Source organism: Callorhinchus milii, unplaced genomic scaffold (genome assembly GCF_018977255.1).
Source record: "Callorhinchus milii isolate IMCB2004 unplaced genomic scaffold, IMCB_Cmil_1.0 Scaffold15, whole genome shotgun sequence".
NCBI lineage: Eukaryota > Metazoa > Chordata > Chondrichthyes > Chimaeriformes > Callorhinchidae > Callorhinchus > Callorhinchus milii.
The window spans coordinates 10,644,184-10,661,620 of NW_024704756.1; the positions used below are offsets into that span (position 1 = coordinate 10,644,184).

Here is a 17,437-nt window from a genome sequence, read left to right on the forward strand (position 1 = left end):
GACAAATTTTCAGGGCTATGGAGAGAGAGCGGAGGAGTGGGATTGAATTGGATAGCTCTTTCCAAAGAGCCGGCACAGACACGATGGGCCGAATGGCCTCTTTCTGTGCTGTATAATTCTATGATTCTATGATGCTCTATATTTTTGAAGCATTGTGAAATGTGAAAATCCTTAAATATCGTTGAGATTTGTGGGCCTAAGCTTTTCAAAACGGTGAATGGTTGTAATGGAAATCTTGTTTAGAAAGAAAATTTAAATTATTTGTAGTACTCTACTATATTGTGACTGTTTCATATAGCCAATCATGGCTGCCATTTTGCACACAGTAAAGTCCCATAAACAGCTATAGGTGATTGACCAATTATCTGGAAGCTTATTGCCTTAGGATACCAAGATAAATTCTCTTCGAATAATGTCATGGGGTTGACCTGTAAATGCAGATGGGACCTTGGTTTAATGTTGAGCCTGAACGCAAAAGACTGCATCTCCCATAGTGAAGTATTCAGTGTTGCACTGGAGTGTCTTGTTGTGGATGGTTTAAGCCCACAACTTTCTGACCCAACTGCAAGAGTACTACAAACTGAGCCAAGCTGACACACCAGTACAGCTAAGTGGTGAAATCGTCTTTCTCAGGCCGAACGTAATAATAATTATAAAATTTTTATGACTTCTTGTTATGACTCTTCTAATAGTGGTTTGATGGCAACCTTTTAAATCAAGGCAAAATGTCGATTAGAATCTGTACGAACTGTAAAAATTGTACAACTTGGAGTTGCACTTTGAAATCATTATGTGTTCCAGCACAGAATTTACATTCACATTTTAGATACAATTTAAGAAATATATAGAGGTTAGTTTTGAGTAGCACATGCCATTTGTCTGCTTTTATAGCATTGTCTAAATTTTTTCTCATTGTTTATGGCTCTTAGTAATTGAGGATCTATATGAGGAGTTTGATCTGGAATGTCTAGTCTGATATCTTCTTTTATACATGGCTTTTTCCTTTTTAAGGTACATTTTGGTGGTAAAGGGCAATAAAAGTGCTGTTGAATGACTATTCTAGATTACTCCTTAAACATATTGCATTCTAAAAAGTGTTTCACATTGGCTCCTAATATCTGTAGTGTCATGTTTTTGGCAAAGGCAAAATAATCCGAAATAAAATGGAAAAAAATCATTAAAAAATAAACACAAGAAGAAAGTTTAAAAAATAGTGGGTTTGGCCAAAACATTTTTAAAACTAAATCAGTAAATGTACCATAAACGGGTATCTAGAGGGAAGCTGAAGTGTGTCGAAGCAGGTTTGATCCTTGTGTCTATAGTTTGTGTGGAAATTCGGATTTTGCTACCAAAGTTTAAAATGCCTAAACCATTAAACGTCATAAATGTAATAAATGGAGATAAAACAAATTTTTAATGGATAAAACAAAATTAGAAATATCCTGGGGGAAAAAGAAAAATGATAAAAAATGGAAATAATTTCATGGGGCTTTACTAATTTCTCATAAAGTTGGCCCACTTGTAGATATTTGCAAATTAGAGAATGGAATTTACTTGAGTATTACTCCTGATAGCTCCCACAAAACACACAGTCACTGCACTTTACCCTATATACTTTACACTTTACACTTTGGGACATTGTTCTGATGTGAAAGGCGCTATACCAAACATAAGGATTATTATTAATAATTGGTGGCAATAGTCTATCTTTCAGTCTTCAATTTGTTTTGTTTTTTAACTGTCAAAAAGCATAACCCATGAGAGTACATTGGAGAGAGTGATGATTATTTTAATTGGAATTAATTCACTGGATAACACTTGATTGCTAAGAATCTTGCAAGGTTTATATGTATTGAAAAAATATTTTTCTTATGAAGTACATGTAAAAATTGAAATCCCATTAATTTGATGGATGTCCTGATTTTCATATAACAATATCTAGTCCATGTTGGGTATATATGCATAATAGGTAAATTGTGTGCAAAATAATTACAGGTACCCTTAATTATGTGAGTAACTGTCAGTGAAAAGAATTGCTTCCTAACTATACAACCATTGGTTAACTGTAATGTTTCCTCTTCCACTTTGGTTAGTTACAGGGGAAAGCTGGGTGAATTTGGTTGTGTTTCTGATGCTGTCACTATACTGAAGCTTTTTCTTGTTCTTGGAATTGCATTGATTCTGCAAATTGCCAAAAGGTTATTTACACATGGAAGAAAAATGAAAATGAACTAAAAAAAATTAACTGTATAATTCCCTTGCGCAATTTAGAATTCAAAGTTTCCTTTTTTTCTTTGATTATAAGCAAGCTTATGGTTCAAAACCAAGGCAAGTTTTCACTTGAATCGTGGTTCAGAAAATGAAGATGAAAATAAGTTAGAAGTTTTAAATTCAGCCTGATTTCTCCCGAGAAAAAACAGCATCATCGCAATCAGTCTCACATTAAGGCAGTCATATGTATGAACGTGTCTGATAACCATTAGGTAATGTCATTATTTTGCAGGCTGGCTGGAAGGAAAATCATGCAACATTTATGAACGAGCTGAAAAATCTTCAAGCTTCGGGCCTCACTACACTAGGGCAAGCTCTGCGGACATCCTTTGATTTATTAAATCTTAACCGATTAGTCTCTGGGATAGATAATTATGGGCAGGTAAGAACGCTAGGCATTTACCAAAATAGCTGTTTTTAACCTGTTCAACACTTATGTATTTTAGCAATACTTGAAACAATTTGTAAAAATAAAACTTTTTGGGAGGTGGCTTTATAAAGCTCTTCCCTACAGTATGCAGTTTGGAGAATATTCTGTGGATATTTGAAGATTAGCCTGATGATGTGATGTCCTTATATCATTGAGGCGTAGTTTGGTAATTGAATCATTAAACTAGGTGCTATCTGTTTGAGTGAGGCAGCAAAAGAAGATAATTGGTGCTGCCAAGTATTGGTGCATGCTTATTCTATAGCCCTGTTACTCGCTCACCTTTGGTTGAGAGCCACAAACCCAATTGTCCCTTGCTCAATGGCAGTGCTCAAAACTTCTTTGTAACACTGTACCATGCAGAAATGGAATGATAGTATAAATCATGATGTCCTTACACTATAAGTCATTGATTTAAATCGAGCAAGGACTTTTATCTTTCTCCCATGCAGGGATGGGAATGCCTCAAATGTTGTCAAAGCAATGATTCCCGTAAATTAGTAAAATACTTGTTCAGAGGAAGCTGGGATTCACCTGTCATTTGATAAATGGTCGCTTGATTTTGTTCACTGGATAACAGAGGGAAGAAATTGGATCAGTAAAATTCCAGTTCTGGCAACATTCCATCACTGGTTGGGCAATGTCGAGAGACCCAGAAATGTGTGATATGGCAGACTTGCTGAGGATCAAAAATGGTGCTTGGACAATGTGATGAGTAGTACACAGTAGTGTTTCTTGACAAGATTCCTTAAAAGAATCTCCATCTCACAAATAGTAAATCCTCTAGTAACAGGAAGTGGGTCACATTGACAGGCGGGAACTTTGCTGAAACGTGATCAACTTCTGAAGTAGAGTTCCTGCAGTAGCTTAAGGAATGTGACTTTTTAAAAAAAATGCAAATTGGAGCCCTGCGATTGTTGCATTCATTAGATATAGTATGTCCCTCCTGCTGACAGACATTACACACCTATCAACATTGTAATAATCACAGAACTCTTGACCAATTGATAATGGTGTTTCATGAAGTCAAAAGATGCTGTTAGTAGAGTGAGAGATGCCTGGAACTTGCACGCAGCTAGCATTCTGCTCTCAGTAACTGCAACTTAGTTTGTTGCATTATTGCATTCCAAAGTTTAATTTTCCTAAATATATTTTGTACCTCAATGACGTGTTAAAGTGCTAGATCAAATGCAAGGATTATTATTAAAATTTGGGAGACTAATATATAATAAAAGAACATAGCATTGATTTGCATTGTTATTTAAATAACTATCTGTTTGCCCATTTTATCTTGGTATTGTGTTTAGATAGACTTGTCTTGGCTAATTTAGCAGCAGAGCATGAGAGGAAGCCTTATGTAGTGGTAGTCCTACGTAGTGGTAAATTGGCTTGGAATTGAATTATATAATGTTTTACACATGAAACTAAGGCTACTTCCCTCCCTTTAGTTTCAAAATCCTCCTTGATATCTACATTTGTGAAGCATGTGTAAAATGCTTAAAGTGTAGGTTGTTGGTATAAATTTCCTTGAATTAACTGCAAGGATTACTTTAGAACTGGTTTATATTCTGTGTTAGCATATTTCTGAAAGTGTACCATTGCTGTAATCTCCAAAATTATTCTTATTTAAAAATACCCCTGCTAACACTTGTGTAAAATTGTACGCAAGGAATATACTGGGCATAGATTTTCACGTCAAAGTTCCTTCTTTCTAGCTTTATAAAACTAGTTAGTTCACAAGTTTTTAAAAGCTAGAAATAAAAAAATCATAGTTGGTTTGATTCTTGTCATCTATAAAACAAATACTTTGTCAATATTGCATTGTGAATGAGCCAGAGAATCTGAAAAAAATGAATTATTTAGTGGCAAAATTGTAAAATGACAGTATCTTAGCTGAACGTATTACTGTGTGTTTTCAAAGGTATTCCTCAGTTGATGTTTTATATCAAGTGTGCCTTATTTCATTTGTATAGGGGAGGAATCCTTTTTTTCTTGAGCCATCTATTATTATTACCATGACTGATGGCAGCAAAATGACAAATAATGCTGGAGTACAAGAAGAGGTAAGATTCAGTTTGTTGTTTAACTTCCCCACAACCCTGCAATGAATATTGTGGCAGGGTTGGTCTGGTGGAAAGATGGTAATAGAAAGTAGTAATATCCACTCAATTTTCAGTTGTTTAAAAATAGTAAAGTTGTTTAAAAATTTTCAGTTGTTTTAAAATAGATTTATTGAACCAAAATCAACATGCGGTGAAATACCAATACCAAGAAATGTCAACTGCCATTGTCAAAATAGGACATTGCTGTTTCAAAATGAGAAATAATAAATTAATCCTCACATTTGATATATCTATAATATCAAATATCTGTGTTTCATGTTTCTGTGACGTCTAATGACTATTTCTAGGCAATTGTGCCACAAAGAAAGTCCATGAAAAGAATGTTCAATTTTATCTGGAGGTTTGTTGGCTAGGCTAGAGGGGAAACTCCCTCGTCTTTTCAAATGGTGCCGCTTGAACAGAAAGGATCTTGGTTTGACATTTTATCTGAAGGATAGCACCTTTGACAGTGCAGAATTGCCTTAGCATTGCATCAGAGTGTCTGCCTGGACTATGAGTTCAGATCCCGACGCGACACTTGAACCCACATGCTCTGACCTAGAAGTCAGAACGCTACCCACTGAGCTGGTGATTTTGGAAATATCGTATGTTTGATAACATGTGTGGATGCTATAAATCTGTTTCTGTTTCAGCTTCACTTGCCTCTAAATTCCCCATTGCCTGGTAGTGAATTAACAAAGGAACCATTTCGATGGGATCAAAGATTGTTTGCACTTGTTTTACGTCTTCCCGGCGCTTCATCTCTCGAAGCAGACCAACTAGGAAGTGTACCTTCGGATGAATCTGCTATTTCTCAAATGTGTGAAGTTACAGGAGGTGAGTTAGCATCAATGGTTGTATTTAGTTGTAATTTTAGGCTTTTGCAATTGAAGTACAGACTTATAGTTTGGCTGTGGTCTGATATACATACCACGTAGAGAAAGGAGAGCTCATTCCTGATTCTGTGCTGACTCATTGCAAATATTGAACAAACGTAAAAGAAAAGCAGTAACTTGTGCAGTGTAAAATGAGAAGCAGAACAAGATTATACACCATACCTGTGTTTAAATGACCTTGGATGTGCTCCAGGATGAGGCACAGAATTGTCAGAACAGATCACCCGACAGTATGAAAATTAAGATCATTGTTCCTGAGAGTGCTTTTCAATTTGTGGGATCGAGAAAATTCCTATTTCTGGGCTTGGATTTCCTTGAATTTCACTCAAAGAATGAGGAAGATTACTTACAGTATATAATCTCATTATTGTTAAATGTGTCAAACACAAAGAAAGAATTTTAGTAGAGAATTGTTTCTTGAATATATTAATTGAATATATCTTTAGCAATGAGTTACTTCATGTATTCCAGTTTCCTCTTTGTATATTCTCTAAATTCGTGAAGCATGCAGGTTGCGTTTAAAATGGATTTTTCCCCAAGACTTAACGAGTTGAGCCATCATATTAATTTTATTGTTTTATCTTGCCATGCATTTTGGTTGTAGGTCGATCTTACTGCGTTCGTACTCAACGGATGTTAAACCAGTGCCTGGAATCTTTGGTACAGAAAGTTCAAAGTGGAGTAGTTATTAATTTTGAAAAAACTGGACCAGACCCAATACCTGTAGGAGAAGGTAAGACTAACGCTGAAAAACAGACTCAGAATTTGCACTAATTTATTAATATTTACATTAAGGCTCAAAGTAAGAGTTTTTCTGTTGCTTTTATACAATTGACTTATTTTATAATGATACACCTTAGTATCCTCAGTGTGGACCAAAAAATCACTAACGTTGAAGCTTACATTAGTTTTTTTTAAAATAGGTGAATCTTACTTTGGTTAAAGATTTGATGGCATCTTGGAATAATTTGATGGATGTTACAAAACAATTAAACATTGAAAGAGTTGATATTTAAATTAACTGGAAGTAAATATTTAAATTGAATGAAACCAGATTCGGAATGCCTGCTTGTTTAAATTGTTTCTTGAGTCAGCTTAGTGTACTCAAGTTCCAAAGAGAGATGCAAACAGGACATCCATGTGCGTGCAATAGGAAATTGGATGAAGATCTCTTCTATAATTTAAAGAAATACATATGGGTATTAAAATGGGTCACATGTTATTAAAATGGGTCTGTAAAATTATCAAATAACGGTCCCTTTAGAGTATTCATTTTTTTGCCAGTAGAGAATATTATTCAATTGTAAATACTATCTGGTACATACTATACTAAGGTATGATGAACATTGCCAATTTCAATAAAAGCGTGCTCAGCAAATTGAACAGGGGAGAACTATATCATGTCTATGTGCAATAGCTTTTTACTGCAATAAACAGACCAAACCTTCTCAGCAAGTCTCATTGACAGTTCTTGGGTTTTAATTGGTTTATTAAAATATTGAAGCTGCCCCTTTGGCCCATTTATGCTTGAAGAAATAATATATCGTTGGAATTATTTTAAAACTAATTTTAATCTAAAAGTGAAGTGCAGTGATTGTGTGTTTTGAAGGCAAGCACAGCTAATTTATGCACAGCAATGTCTAGGCATGAAGTGAATGACCAATTTTATCTAGGGTATTGTTGGCAATGATATCATGAGAAATGCCCTTGTCTTTTCCAATTGTGCCATGGGATATTGAGCATTCATCTGAACAGGCCCACAGGATCTCGGTTTTGGTACCTCATCCAAAGGAATGCCACCACCTACAAAACAGCACTGTCTTGCAGTGTCAGCCAACATATTAAATGCAAGGATTATTATTGTATTATCATAGTGTGTGAGTTCAAAGTCCCAATGTGGGGCTTGAACCCAGAGGCAAGAGTGCAACCAATAGAGCCAGGCTGATTGTTTTTATTTGTGTTTTATCAAACTGCTTTAAGTTTATCAATTAATGATAAAGGCCAACAAAAAGTTACAATACGATTACATTATTTAGATATTTTTGTTCAATCTGTTAATTTTAAAACATCTTAGGTTGTATTTGGAAATTATTTAAAATAAAAAAAACATCCAATTACATTGATATGCAACAACGACAAATTAAATTTGTACAGTGCATTTCATGTCTGGAGGACGTCCCAAAGCGCTAACACTGAAGCAATTGAAAATGGTGATTACAAATTATGTGAGACAATAGAAAGGTCAATTTCTTTTACTCTGCTCTATTTCAGATGGTATTGTTGAGACACCTAGACCCGCTTCTTCATTTACTCCTCAAGCTTGGCATAGCTGTCATAAATTGATTTATGTGCGTCCTAATCCCAAAACCGGTGTGCCTGTTGGACACTGGCCCATTCCAGAATCGTTTTGGCCAGATCAAAACTCTCCAACACTGGTGAGTAGTATTGGAGATAGATTTTTCTTTGAGGAAACCCTTTGCTGAATGCTTCGAATCTGAAACTCAATTGCTTTGCTGTTAATTTCAATAGGTAAAATGTTGGATTTACAACAAAATAATCTGGGAATAACTTTTAGCTACTTACAAAGTGGGAGGTTGTTATTGTATTAGTTACTATATGCTTTGCTCTCTAAATTTTCCCTGGATATTTAAATGATTATGCATAATTAAAAACAAAATTAACCCTTTTTTTCCCTCAGCCTCCACGTACTGCTCATCCTGTAGTAAGATTTTCCTGTTCGGATTGTGAACCTATGGTTATTGACAAATTACCCTTTGACAAGTATGAACTTGAACCTTCACCTTTAACCCAGTACATACTAGAGCGCAAATCTCCTCACAATTGCTGGCAGGTAAGCAGGTCATTGATTGAAATGGAGTTGTATTCCATACTTCTTTCACATTCATAGCGTTTTCTTTGCCATTAGGGTATTCTAATTTTTAACTATTAATCGCTTGTGTGATTGTGGATGGTTAGAATCTTCTGTAATGTCTGTTCCATCTGTAGATTACTTTTGTCTCATGAATAATATTAGTATACTTCATTATATTTTATAATGATGGAAAGTTGTGTCCTAACAATACGGTTTGCCGACTCCAACATAATGCTAGTGATGAATGAATCACTAGAATTATGGCAGCACAATTTAAGTGGAAGAGGAACAGTATTAAGTACAGTTTTTCCTGCCCTTCAAATGGTCTTGCTGGTCAGAATGAGGTTTGCAACTTAAGTATAATTTATACTGAGTGACTCTTCTAAATGAAGAAAACAATATAATTTTCATTAAACTGAAGTCCTGTTTGCCTGTTTTGTTGGTCATTTAAGGCCTTGTGATTTTGCATTGGTTGAGTAATGAGTTGGCTCTTTCAAGATGTTTCATGCTTTGTTCATCCAAAATAAAACTTCTAAATTGGTTTAATAAGTACTCCAATTTGCTTGATTATTTTGCTTAGGTGTTTGTGAGCAGTAGTGGAAAATACAGTGACCTGGGACACCCGTTTGGTTATATTAAGGCCAGCACAACATTAACCTGTGTAAATCTCTTTGTTATGCCTTACAACTATCCAGTGCTTCTACCACAGCTTGGTATGTACTTTTAAAAGTTGGTAATTTTTGAATAATTGTGTGAAAACGGGATTGTGTATGTAATTTGTTGATTAGCTGAATATTAGCCTTGACAAGTAAGCAGAATCTAGAAGTTTACCTCACATTCTATAAAGATTGTTTTGTGTATTTTAAATTATGTATTCACGTGCACTTACAAATGAAGAAATCCTTCAAATAGACTGAGAGGGGAGGAGAGAAATGTATCCGCAGGTTCAGCATGTTTGGACAGTCATTAAGGTCAAAAATTGTCACCATCAAAGACTGCAGATATTAAGGAATCAAAGCTTCAGAATCTCATGGGAACAATCGTACAGGTTCATGGGGAAAGGAGACAATGGAAGTATTGATTGACCCTCCTAGATACCAGTACATCTATTTTTTTCCATGTGTTTAGATAATCTATTATGAATACAAAGTAATCATCTGTAGAGGAAAGATGAAGCTGGAGGGAAAGAGAAATTGGTCTTTGTCACTGGCCACAGAAAAAATATGTTGTCTTTTAATTCCTCAGGGATGATTATGTGGTTGATGTTTCTGCAAGACACAATATAAGGGCTTGCATTTTACAGATTGAATTATACAGCTATCTTCAGTTTTTTCCTCTCATTTTGGGAGCTGAGGTAGCAATGGAAAATTTGGCATCAGCACTTCCACTGATATTAGAGATTAACAAAACTGTACCATGCCAGTTTTCAATTTGAGTGCCGTGTCCCAAGTATTTCAAGATCTAACAGGCTATCTGATTAGGTCTATCCATTCCATAGGTATTGGTTCCATTTGATACGCTGCCTCTTAATGGTAATGTCTGAGGAGGTTTCATCTCCAACTCCTCTGAAGTAAACTCAGAAGAGGAGGAGAGAGCATCTTGAGTCTGTTTTTGGAAGAGGGGAAAGCTTTAGAATTGGATACACAGAAGACTCTGCCTTGATCCAGGTGAAGTCTTCATTGTTGAATTTAATACCAAAGTGACATTCATATGCAAATTGGCTATCGTTGAATGATTCTTTGGTTGTGGATTTTGTTGCCAATCTGTTTTGGAAATTCAGAAGAGCTTCACAGGAGACTGCCTGGTGCCGCCTTTCTTAACCATGTTCTTACAACCTTATAATAAAGGCACTTGTTCTTTCCAAGAGAGGAATGTAGTCCAAAGGATCACTGCCATTTCTGATTTACAAATCTCTTATCAAGTTCACAATAGGAATAAGTCCTTATAGCAAAGAGAATAATCTGGTTCATGCTGCATTAGAGTTGCAAATAAAATTGGCTGCTGTCTGAGAAGGAAGAATCATGCCCATTTATTACTGGCACTGATGTTACCGTATGCAAACAAACTACTCATTATCTCAAAATGGCAACCTTCAAAATTTGACTATTTCATAAACCAATGCTAACCTATTACTGTAGGTTTTTCTCTAAAGGAAACTTATAAGGAGCTGCACTGTGCATTTTAAGGATGCATTGTTCAAAGAGTTGGGGTGTTTCCTGTGCAGTGTCTATTTCCAAAAGATTCATTGCACTCTAGGATAATTTGCACAATCATTCCTGTGGATGTCCAACCTGGGGGACAGGCGATGATTTTTCCTTACGCCTCTATTGTTGTCAAGTGGGAATGAGTCATATGAGTGCACAACAACAGTTGTTAACTGATGACCTTTCACCCATACAGGATATAAACTATTAGCTACCCGTTGTAGTTGCTACAAAAGATACAGAATAATCATATTGCTGAATCTTGTTCAATGATGATAATAATCCTTGCATTTGATATATCACCTTATCATGTCTTTGAGATGTCTCAAAGAGCGTCACAGAATATACTGTAAAGTGAATTGACATACTTTTTTTGTGGACGAAATGTGGCAGCCAATTGCGCACAGCAGTGTCCCACAGTCATGAATTGTTTGTGATAAAAATTGCAAAGATTATTAAATTTATCACATTATCTCCACTGAACAATTCATCAGGATTTATTTAAAGATATTTGGTGCATAAATTAATTAGGTGTCTGTTTTTTCTTGAAATATGGTACTGTTGCATTTGAAAAAATATCTGGTCCAGTTATTTCCCGAGCAGCTATTTTTCCAGTAATTGGTGTTAACTTTATTTGATCATTTTTTTCTATGACCGTTTCATTCCTTATTTTATTGCCCTTACAGATGATTTGTTCAAAGTGCACAAACTGAAGCCAAATCTAAAGTGGCGCCAAACATTTGAGAATTACTTGAAGACTATGCCTCCTTATTATCTATTGGTATGTATAAATGAGAACCAGAGCAGCAAAAATGTTGCAACTTATCCAATATTTAATAAAACACACAAAATAAGTCTTAAAAATTATTGATTGTGATTTAAGCTTGCATATACTCGTGAGCTTTGGAGTTAGTAAAATGATTGCAAGACATTAGAAATAGCTTTGCTTATTTTATTTCTGTTTACTATCAAATTGAAATTGCTGACGAGACATTGAGATTATTTTGGCCGATATTAATGTTGCTCAGTAAATTGCAATGTTTGTTTGAAACGCCAATTAAGTGTGATACTCCAGTGAACTGAAAATGCCAAATGACTCAATATTCAACAAGGGGACTGAGTAAATGCAATTAAATTAATTTGTGCTGTGTTCAGGTACATGGTGATCTCTAATAGTGTGATAAAGCTCTCTAGAATTAGTACTCACAATAACCAAGACCACTCCAGTCATCCAACATCTGACAAAATTTACAACAGGTTTAAATGGTGTGCATTGCATACTGATGTATGAAGGAATGAGCGCCAATACTGATTATTTCCCAAAACTGTTGCGAATTGCAACATGCACAACAAAGCATATTTGCATTAGATTTTTCTGAACGACAATGGATTCCAAATGACAAGTTGCAAATGGAAGTTTTTTTTCTGTGGTAATAGACAAAAATTAAGCCACCTTATGTGAGGTCATTTTGAGGATAACAGGAACCACAGGATAAAATGTGACTGAATTCCCTTAGTTCAGAAATTCGAGCAATTGGCATCCAGGAGGGGAAAATTTGGGGGGAGAGGAGAGAAAACGAGCAGTAGAAGTGAATAAATTAGTGTTATTTTACAGAGCAGAAAAATATTACAAGTGAGATTTTTACTTGTAAATTTTAACAAGTACTCTCTACTCAAACTTGTATTTTTCACTAAATGCCACAATAGTTTTAGTCACTATAGGGTTAGGTTATATGTGCAATAATAAGAATGATTAAGCAATAATTTGTTTCAGCAGTGTTAATGATTTAAAATTGGTGTTTGTTTAAAACGCTGCTGAACTTTGGGAAGACCTGTCACTTGAAGGAACCTTTTCATGGAGGTGTTGTGACTTGATGTGGGCTGGGTGAAGGGGTGAGCACTTCAGCTATAGGAGAACTGGATCTTGGGCACCAATAACTAAGAGACAACATCCCAGAGCAGCAGGAAGAGGGAGGGCTGCTGGTTTTGTGACACTGCTTCTTGACAGATTGATTAGATCATCATCTTGCTCGGCCAACTCTAACTTGCCCAATTGCAAACTATTGTGTAAGGTGACGATGTCTGTGCATCCGAGTGTCGCCAAGATTACACTCTGGTGTGGACATTATTGGCCTGATGAAACAGGTACACACCTTTACCCAGCAGACTCTGGGATAGTGGTGGGGTGTCAAAGGGCCAGCCTTGTGTGCCTGATTTTTTTCCCCTTGGTCTGTTGCAGACCCTGCAGCTTGTACGGTGTACCTCAGAGAGAAAGCCCTGTGGAAGATCTAGCGACAGGTGAAGGATCTTCCTGTTGCTTGGCAGCACAGTGTAGACTCTGGTCCCTTGGTGGCACGTCTTCGATGGCTGCTGTTGGTTGGCCCCTCATAAGAAAGGATTTTAAGTCCTCCTGTACCTTGTCGCTGTCCTCCAAGATGGTAATTGCCTTGGGGTTGGTATGAGCAGACCTGGATGAAATTGATCAAAGTATATATAGATCGAACTATACAGATGAGACTTTTTTTTTCATGTGCTTCACAAAATTCTAATACCAAGCAGATTAAATAAAGCCGGTTCAAACTCTGCACTTTACACTGCTTTTTGATGGGATGATTTTAAAAAAATCAAAAGAAAAACCTTATCCTGACAATTTTCATGTTTTAATTATGCAACCAGGCCTATTAAGTGGCTTTTTGTGCTTTGTGGCTGTTTTGTTGTGTTGTGTATGTTGTAATTGACTTATATTTAGTATCCTTTTCAGGTCATACATTTATGGCAATCTTGTAGTTTCTGGAATTTTGGAATGTTTTCGATACATTCACGTGTTTGCCCACAAAACACACAATCAATCCACTTTACAGTATATCCAATGAAGCTTTTTGAGATGCCTTGACAACAATAAAGGCGCTATATCAAATGCAAGGGTTATTATTATTTGCGGACCAAGAATTATATGCCTTTCTGCAGTTAGATTTTTTTGCCAAAAAAACACATATTTGAAAATTACTCATTACTCACAGTTAAAAATCAGCTTCTGAGAAACCATGTTTATCATACTTGGGCTTGCTGTCCATTTCCTGCTCTTTATTATCACCATCCTAATAGAGTATATCCTTCAAAGGATTAAATACTTTATTGTTCACTGATGTTGGTTAAAATTATTCTGTATACATGTGGTTGCTGTATATTGATGTCTGTAGGATTTCCGAACTGGGTGGTAAGTGAAAGAACTTACTGCTGCAAAGATTTGTCTAAAGTGCCAATATGTTTGATAGTCTGAAAATTGTGCTCTTTGTGTTTCCCTCATTCTAAAAAAAATCACAGATGTACATAATTTGACATCAATGGTAAAAGTGCTTTATAGCTCACTGAAATTAATTACGAATTGCCCATATTTCTCAATGTCTGACTGTACACTGTATATGTTTGCCTTTAGCCATTGAAAAAAGCACTACGAATGATGGGAGCACCCAATCTGATTGGTGACAACAGTATAGATTGTGGGCTTAGTTACAGCGTCATTTCTTACCTCAAGAAACTCAGCCAACAGGTAGTAATAAAATAAACTTACTTCATACTTTCATGTAACTTTTAATAAATCTTATCAGTCATTTAAAATCTTTTAACATTAAATATTCAAATTGGTACTTCATGGCATAACTTTTAGTTGTAGTTCGAATTTTATTCCATAATGCTATAAAAAAAATCATAGTTTAATATAATTTGTAAAATTTTAAACGTATAACCCCAAAATACTATGGAACTGTGCTGCACCTCTATAATTGAACAGCCTGCCAATATTGAACTATTTACATTTCTATTAAGAACCATCACATGTGTGAGGTAGCAGAGCACTTGTAGTGCCTGTGGAATTTTACCCAACATATTGTTCAGTAAAGAAAGGAAGGCAAAAAACACAAAGCAATGGAAATGCATGCTTAGCTCATCAATATTTCATTTTAGATTTGGCTGGCAGTGTTTAATTCATAGACTACTAGCAGATTATGTTAGACATATTGAGTTTGTATGTTTTCAGTTTGAACACTTTCATGCTGGAAAAACTTGTATATCATATAATTTGACAGGACCAGGTCCTTACACCTCAGTTATATCTGTTGACATGTTTTTATGGAGTACAGACAAAACTTAAAAGCTCCTTTTCCAGTTTGAATTATTCGTATTTGATTTGCATGTTCAAGGAATAGGATTATATTCTATGCATCAGCTAGTTATTTAAGTTGTTGATTCCCACTAAGGAGATCATATGTTCCTATTCTATCCTATAGTCTGCTTACCATTTTATTCTGGTCAAGATCAAGTTCCGTGTGAGACTGGTCTCGAGACGAAAAAACTTGATGAGTGGTAACTGTAATGGATTAACATTAGGTCTAGAAATAGGGTCCTTTATCCCTGTGTACTAGGTAAACATTTTTTTGTGAATGCCGCAATATGGAGTTTACTGTCTACCTGTTAATTATAGTTTATACAAGCATAAGAGGATCAATCCCCTTTAGTATGGATATCGGGTGTTGTAGTAAATATGTGGTGTAAAGTTGGCACATGTGTTTCAGGCCAAAATAGAGTCGGACCGTATAATTGCATCTGTTGGAAAAAAGACTCCACAGGAGATGGGAATTAAAGTTAAAAATCAATCTACTGTGTTGTCTCTGGCTCATCGTAAAGACTTTAAACAGTTGTTGCAAGGAATCTCAGGTGAAGTGCCATTGCGACCTATGGAATTGAACATGAAGGAGCTTGCCGGCTTTCAGATAGCAATCCTAAACAAGGTAATTGTAACTACTTTTCATGGCACAATAATTTTTCTCCTTGGCTAACCAAAAAACCGGATTGCTCCTATTCCCTGAAAAAGGTCTTGACTGCCAAAGGCCCTATTAACAATAGAAAATACTTTGATTTTTGATTGGGGTTCTAACTTCCTTTTCTCACTGAGGAAATTATTTAACTTTGTTTTCAAAACTTAGGAAGTTAAACCTCAGACGTACAGAAATGCTTATGATATTCCCCGCCGGAGCCTCTTAGATCAGCTAACTAGAATGAGATCAAACTTGTTGAAAACAACACAGAGACTGATTCGTGGGCAAGATGAAGGTAAGAAGATTTTTTTTATAGAAAGCATCTGTGAAAGAACTTATTTTCATAATAAATTCAAAAATGTAAACGGATTGCAGCAAATATCAATTGAAACTGGTCTCTAAAGGTAATTGATTTAAAAATTGCTACAACCACTTCTACAATATTTTATTAGAATGCTATGTGACTTTTACTTGCATACTTCTATAATAACAACAGATTTCGTAACAATTTTTAATTGAATTGCTATTGCGATAGCTTTGTCTTTTAAGCTATTCACAACTGCCTGCCAATACTGTATAATTTCCAAACTTTTTCAGCAGCAATGTGCTAATAAATGTGGAGTCTTAAAATTATTGTAATTAATGTGAGCTTTTGTTTAATTTTAGACTATCTGCACAGCATTCCTGTAGCACAAATGGGTAACTATCAAGAATACCTGAAACTCATGCCTTCACCTCTTCGTGAGATTGATCCTGACCAACCCAAACGGCTTCACACATTTGGCAATCCTTTTAAACAGGATAAAAAGGTAAACATATGGGGGGCATATTACAGTATTGCTTGTTTTTGTTATAGTGCCCAGCTGAGATGAATTAACTTGACACAGGATTTGAGCTTCTTACCTTTTGGCTGCACCTTATCACTCCTCCAACCGGCCTGGCCACACCCTTTTCTTGTTTCATGTTCCCCGCCCTATCCACCTCACTGACTGGCTTTCGGCTATTCTGCCCCTTCTCTCTGAAACTCCATCCTGGAGTCCCTCCAAGTCGCTCCCTTCCTTTGTTTAAGGGCTGCTCAAGATATAATTCTTTGACTGCGCTTTCAGTCATCTTTCCCTTAACACACACTGCCTTTGGCTCCCAGATCCAGCCCGAGTGCCCAGCCAGTGGTGGCGAGTGCTTGGAGATGTTCTTCCGATATGAAATGTCATTATTTTTTATTATAATTAGGGGATGATGATTGACGAAGCAGATGAGTTTGTAGCAGGACCACAAAACAAATTCAAAAGACCTGGAGACCTGAACTCACCAGGATCGTTGAAGAGAAGACGGAGTATGTCCCCATTACTGCGAAGACCACAGACACCACCTATAATTAATCATGTTGCAGGAAAAGGTTCTCCAAGTTCAGGGACTCAACCACAGCCAAACCTTGTAAAACCTGTCCCGTTGCATAAAGGTACTTTCTGGTTTATAGTTTTGCTGTGCCAAATTTTCTTTGGTGTATGGTCATTACGAGGTTTGCTAATCTGACCTTGAAAATTCATTGAATGATTGGTAACTTGCCCTGAGTGTTGTACTTTTGTCTATTTAAAACTGTGCTATTGTGATGCCTAAAGAACAAAAACAAATGCAATCAGAAATGGAAAATAGAGGAATGAGAGCATTTCCCATATTCCCTACATATTTATATTCAGGTTTGAACTTCCAACTAGAAGTTGTGAATCATGTGACATTAAAAAAAAGTACACTGGAAACATTTGGTTTGTGGTTAGAATGTTAATGGGACTACTTTGCGGTGATAGTATTTTTAAAAAAGTGCTTAGTTTCTAGTCCTCTCCCCCCAACTTA

The 17,437-nt window shown here is 35.9% G+C and overlaps 1 protein-coding gene across 7 annotated transcripts in view; it reads left to right on the forward strand.

Annotated features, from left to right (window-relative positions):
• The window catches only part of ints6l (integrator complex subunit 6 like), a 30,887-nt gene that overhangs the window by 10,167 nt on the left and 3,283 nt on the right, over window positions 1-17,437 (forward strand). For 4 of the 7 annotated variants that reach the window (XM_042340896.1, XM_042340894.1, XM_042340895.1 and 1 more), the window contains 13 exons: window positions 2,504-2,653; window positions 4,672-4,761; window positions 5,454-5,637; window positions 6,301-6,429; window positions 7,968-8,131; window positions 8,395-8,547; window positions 9,149-9,281; window positions 11,459-11,553; window positions 14,209-14,322; window positions 15,344-15,559; window positions 15,755-15,881; window positions 16,253-16,395; window positions 16,817-17,045. In XM_042340896.1, the coding sequence (XP_042196830.1) occupies window positions 2,504-2,653; window positions 4,672-4,761; window positions 5,454-5,637; window positions 6,301-6,429; window positions 7,968-8,131; window positions 8,395-8,547; window positions 9,149-9,281; window positions 11,459-11,553; window positions 14,209-14,322; window positions 15,344-15,559; window positions 15,755-15,881; window positions 16,253-16,395; window positions 16,817-17,045 (1,927 nt within the window). Of the gene's footprint in view, window positions 1-2,503; window positions 2,654-4,671; window positions 4,762-5,453; window positions 5,638-6,300; window positions 6,430-7,967; window positions 8,132-8,394; window positions 8,548-9,148; window positions 9,282-11,458; window positions 11,554-13,011; window positions 13,152-14,208; window positions 14,323-15,343; window positions 15,560-15,754; window positions 15,882-16,252; window positions 16,396-16,816; window positions 17,046-17,437 lie in introns of those variants that run through there. The other 3 variants (XM_042340897.1, XM_042340900.1, XM_042340899.1) reach the window with 2 other exon arrangements.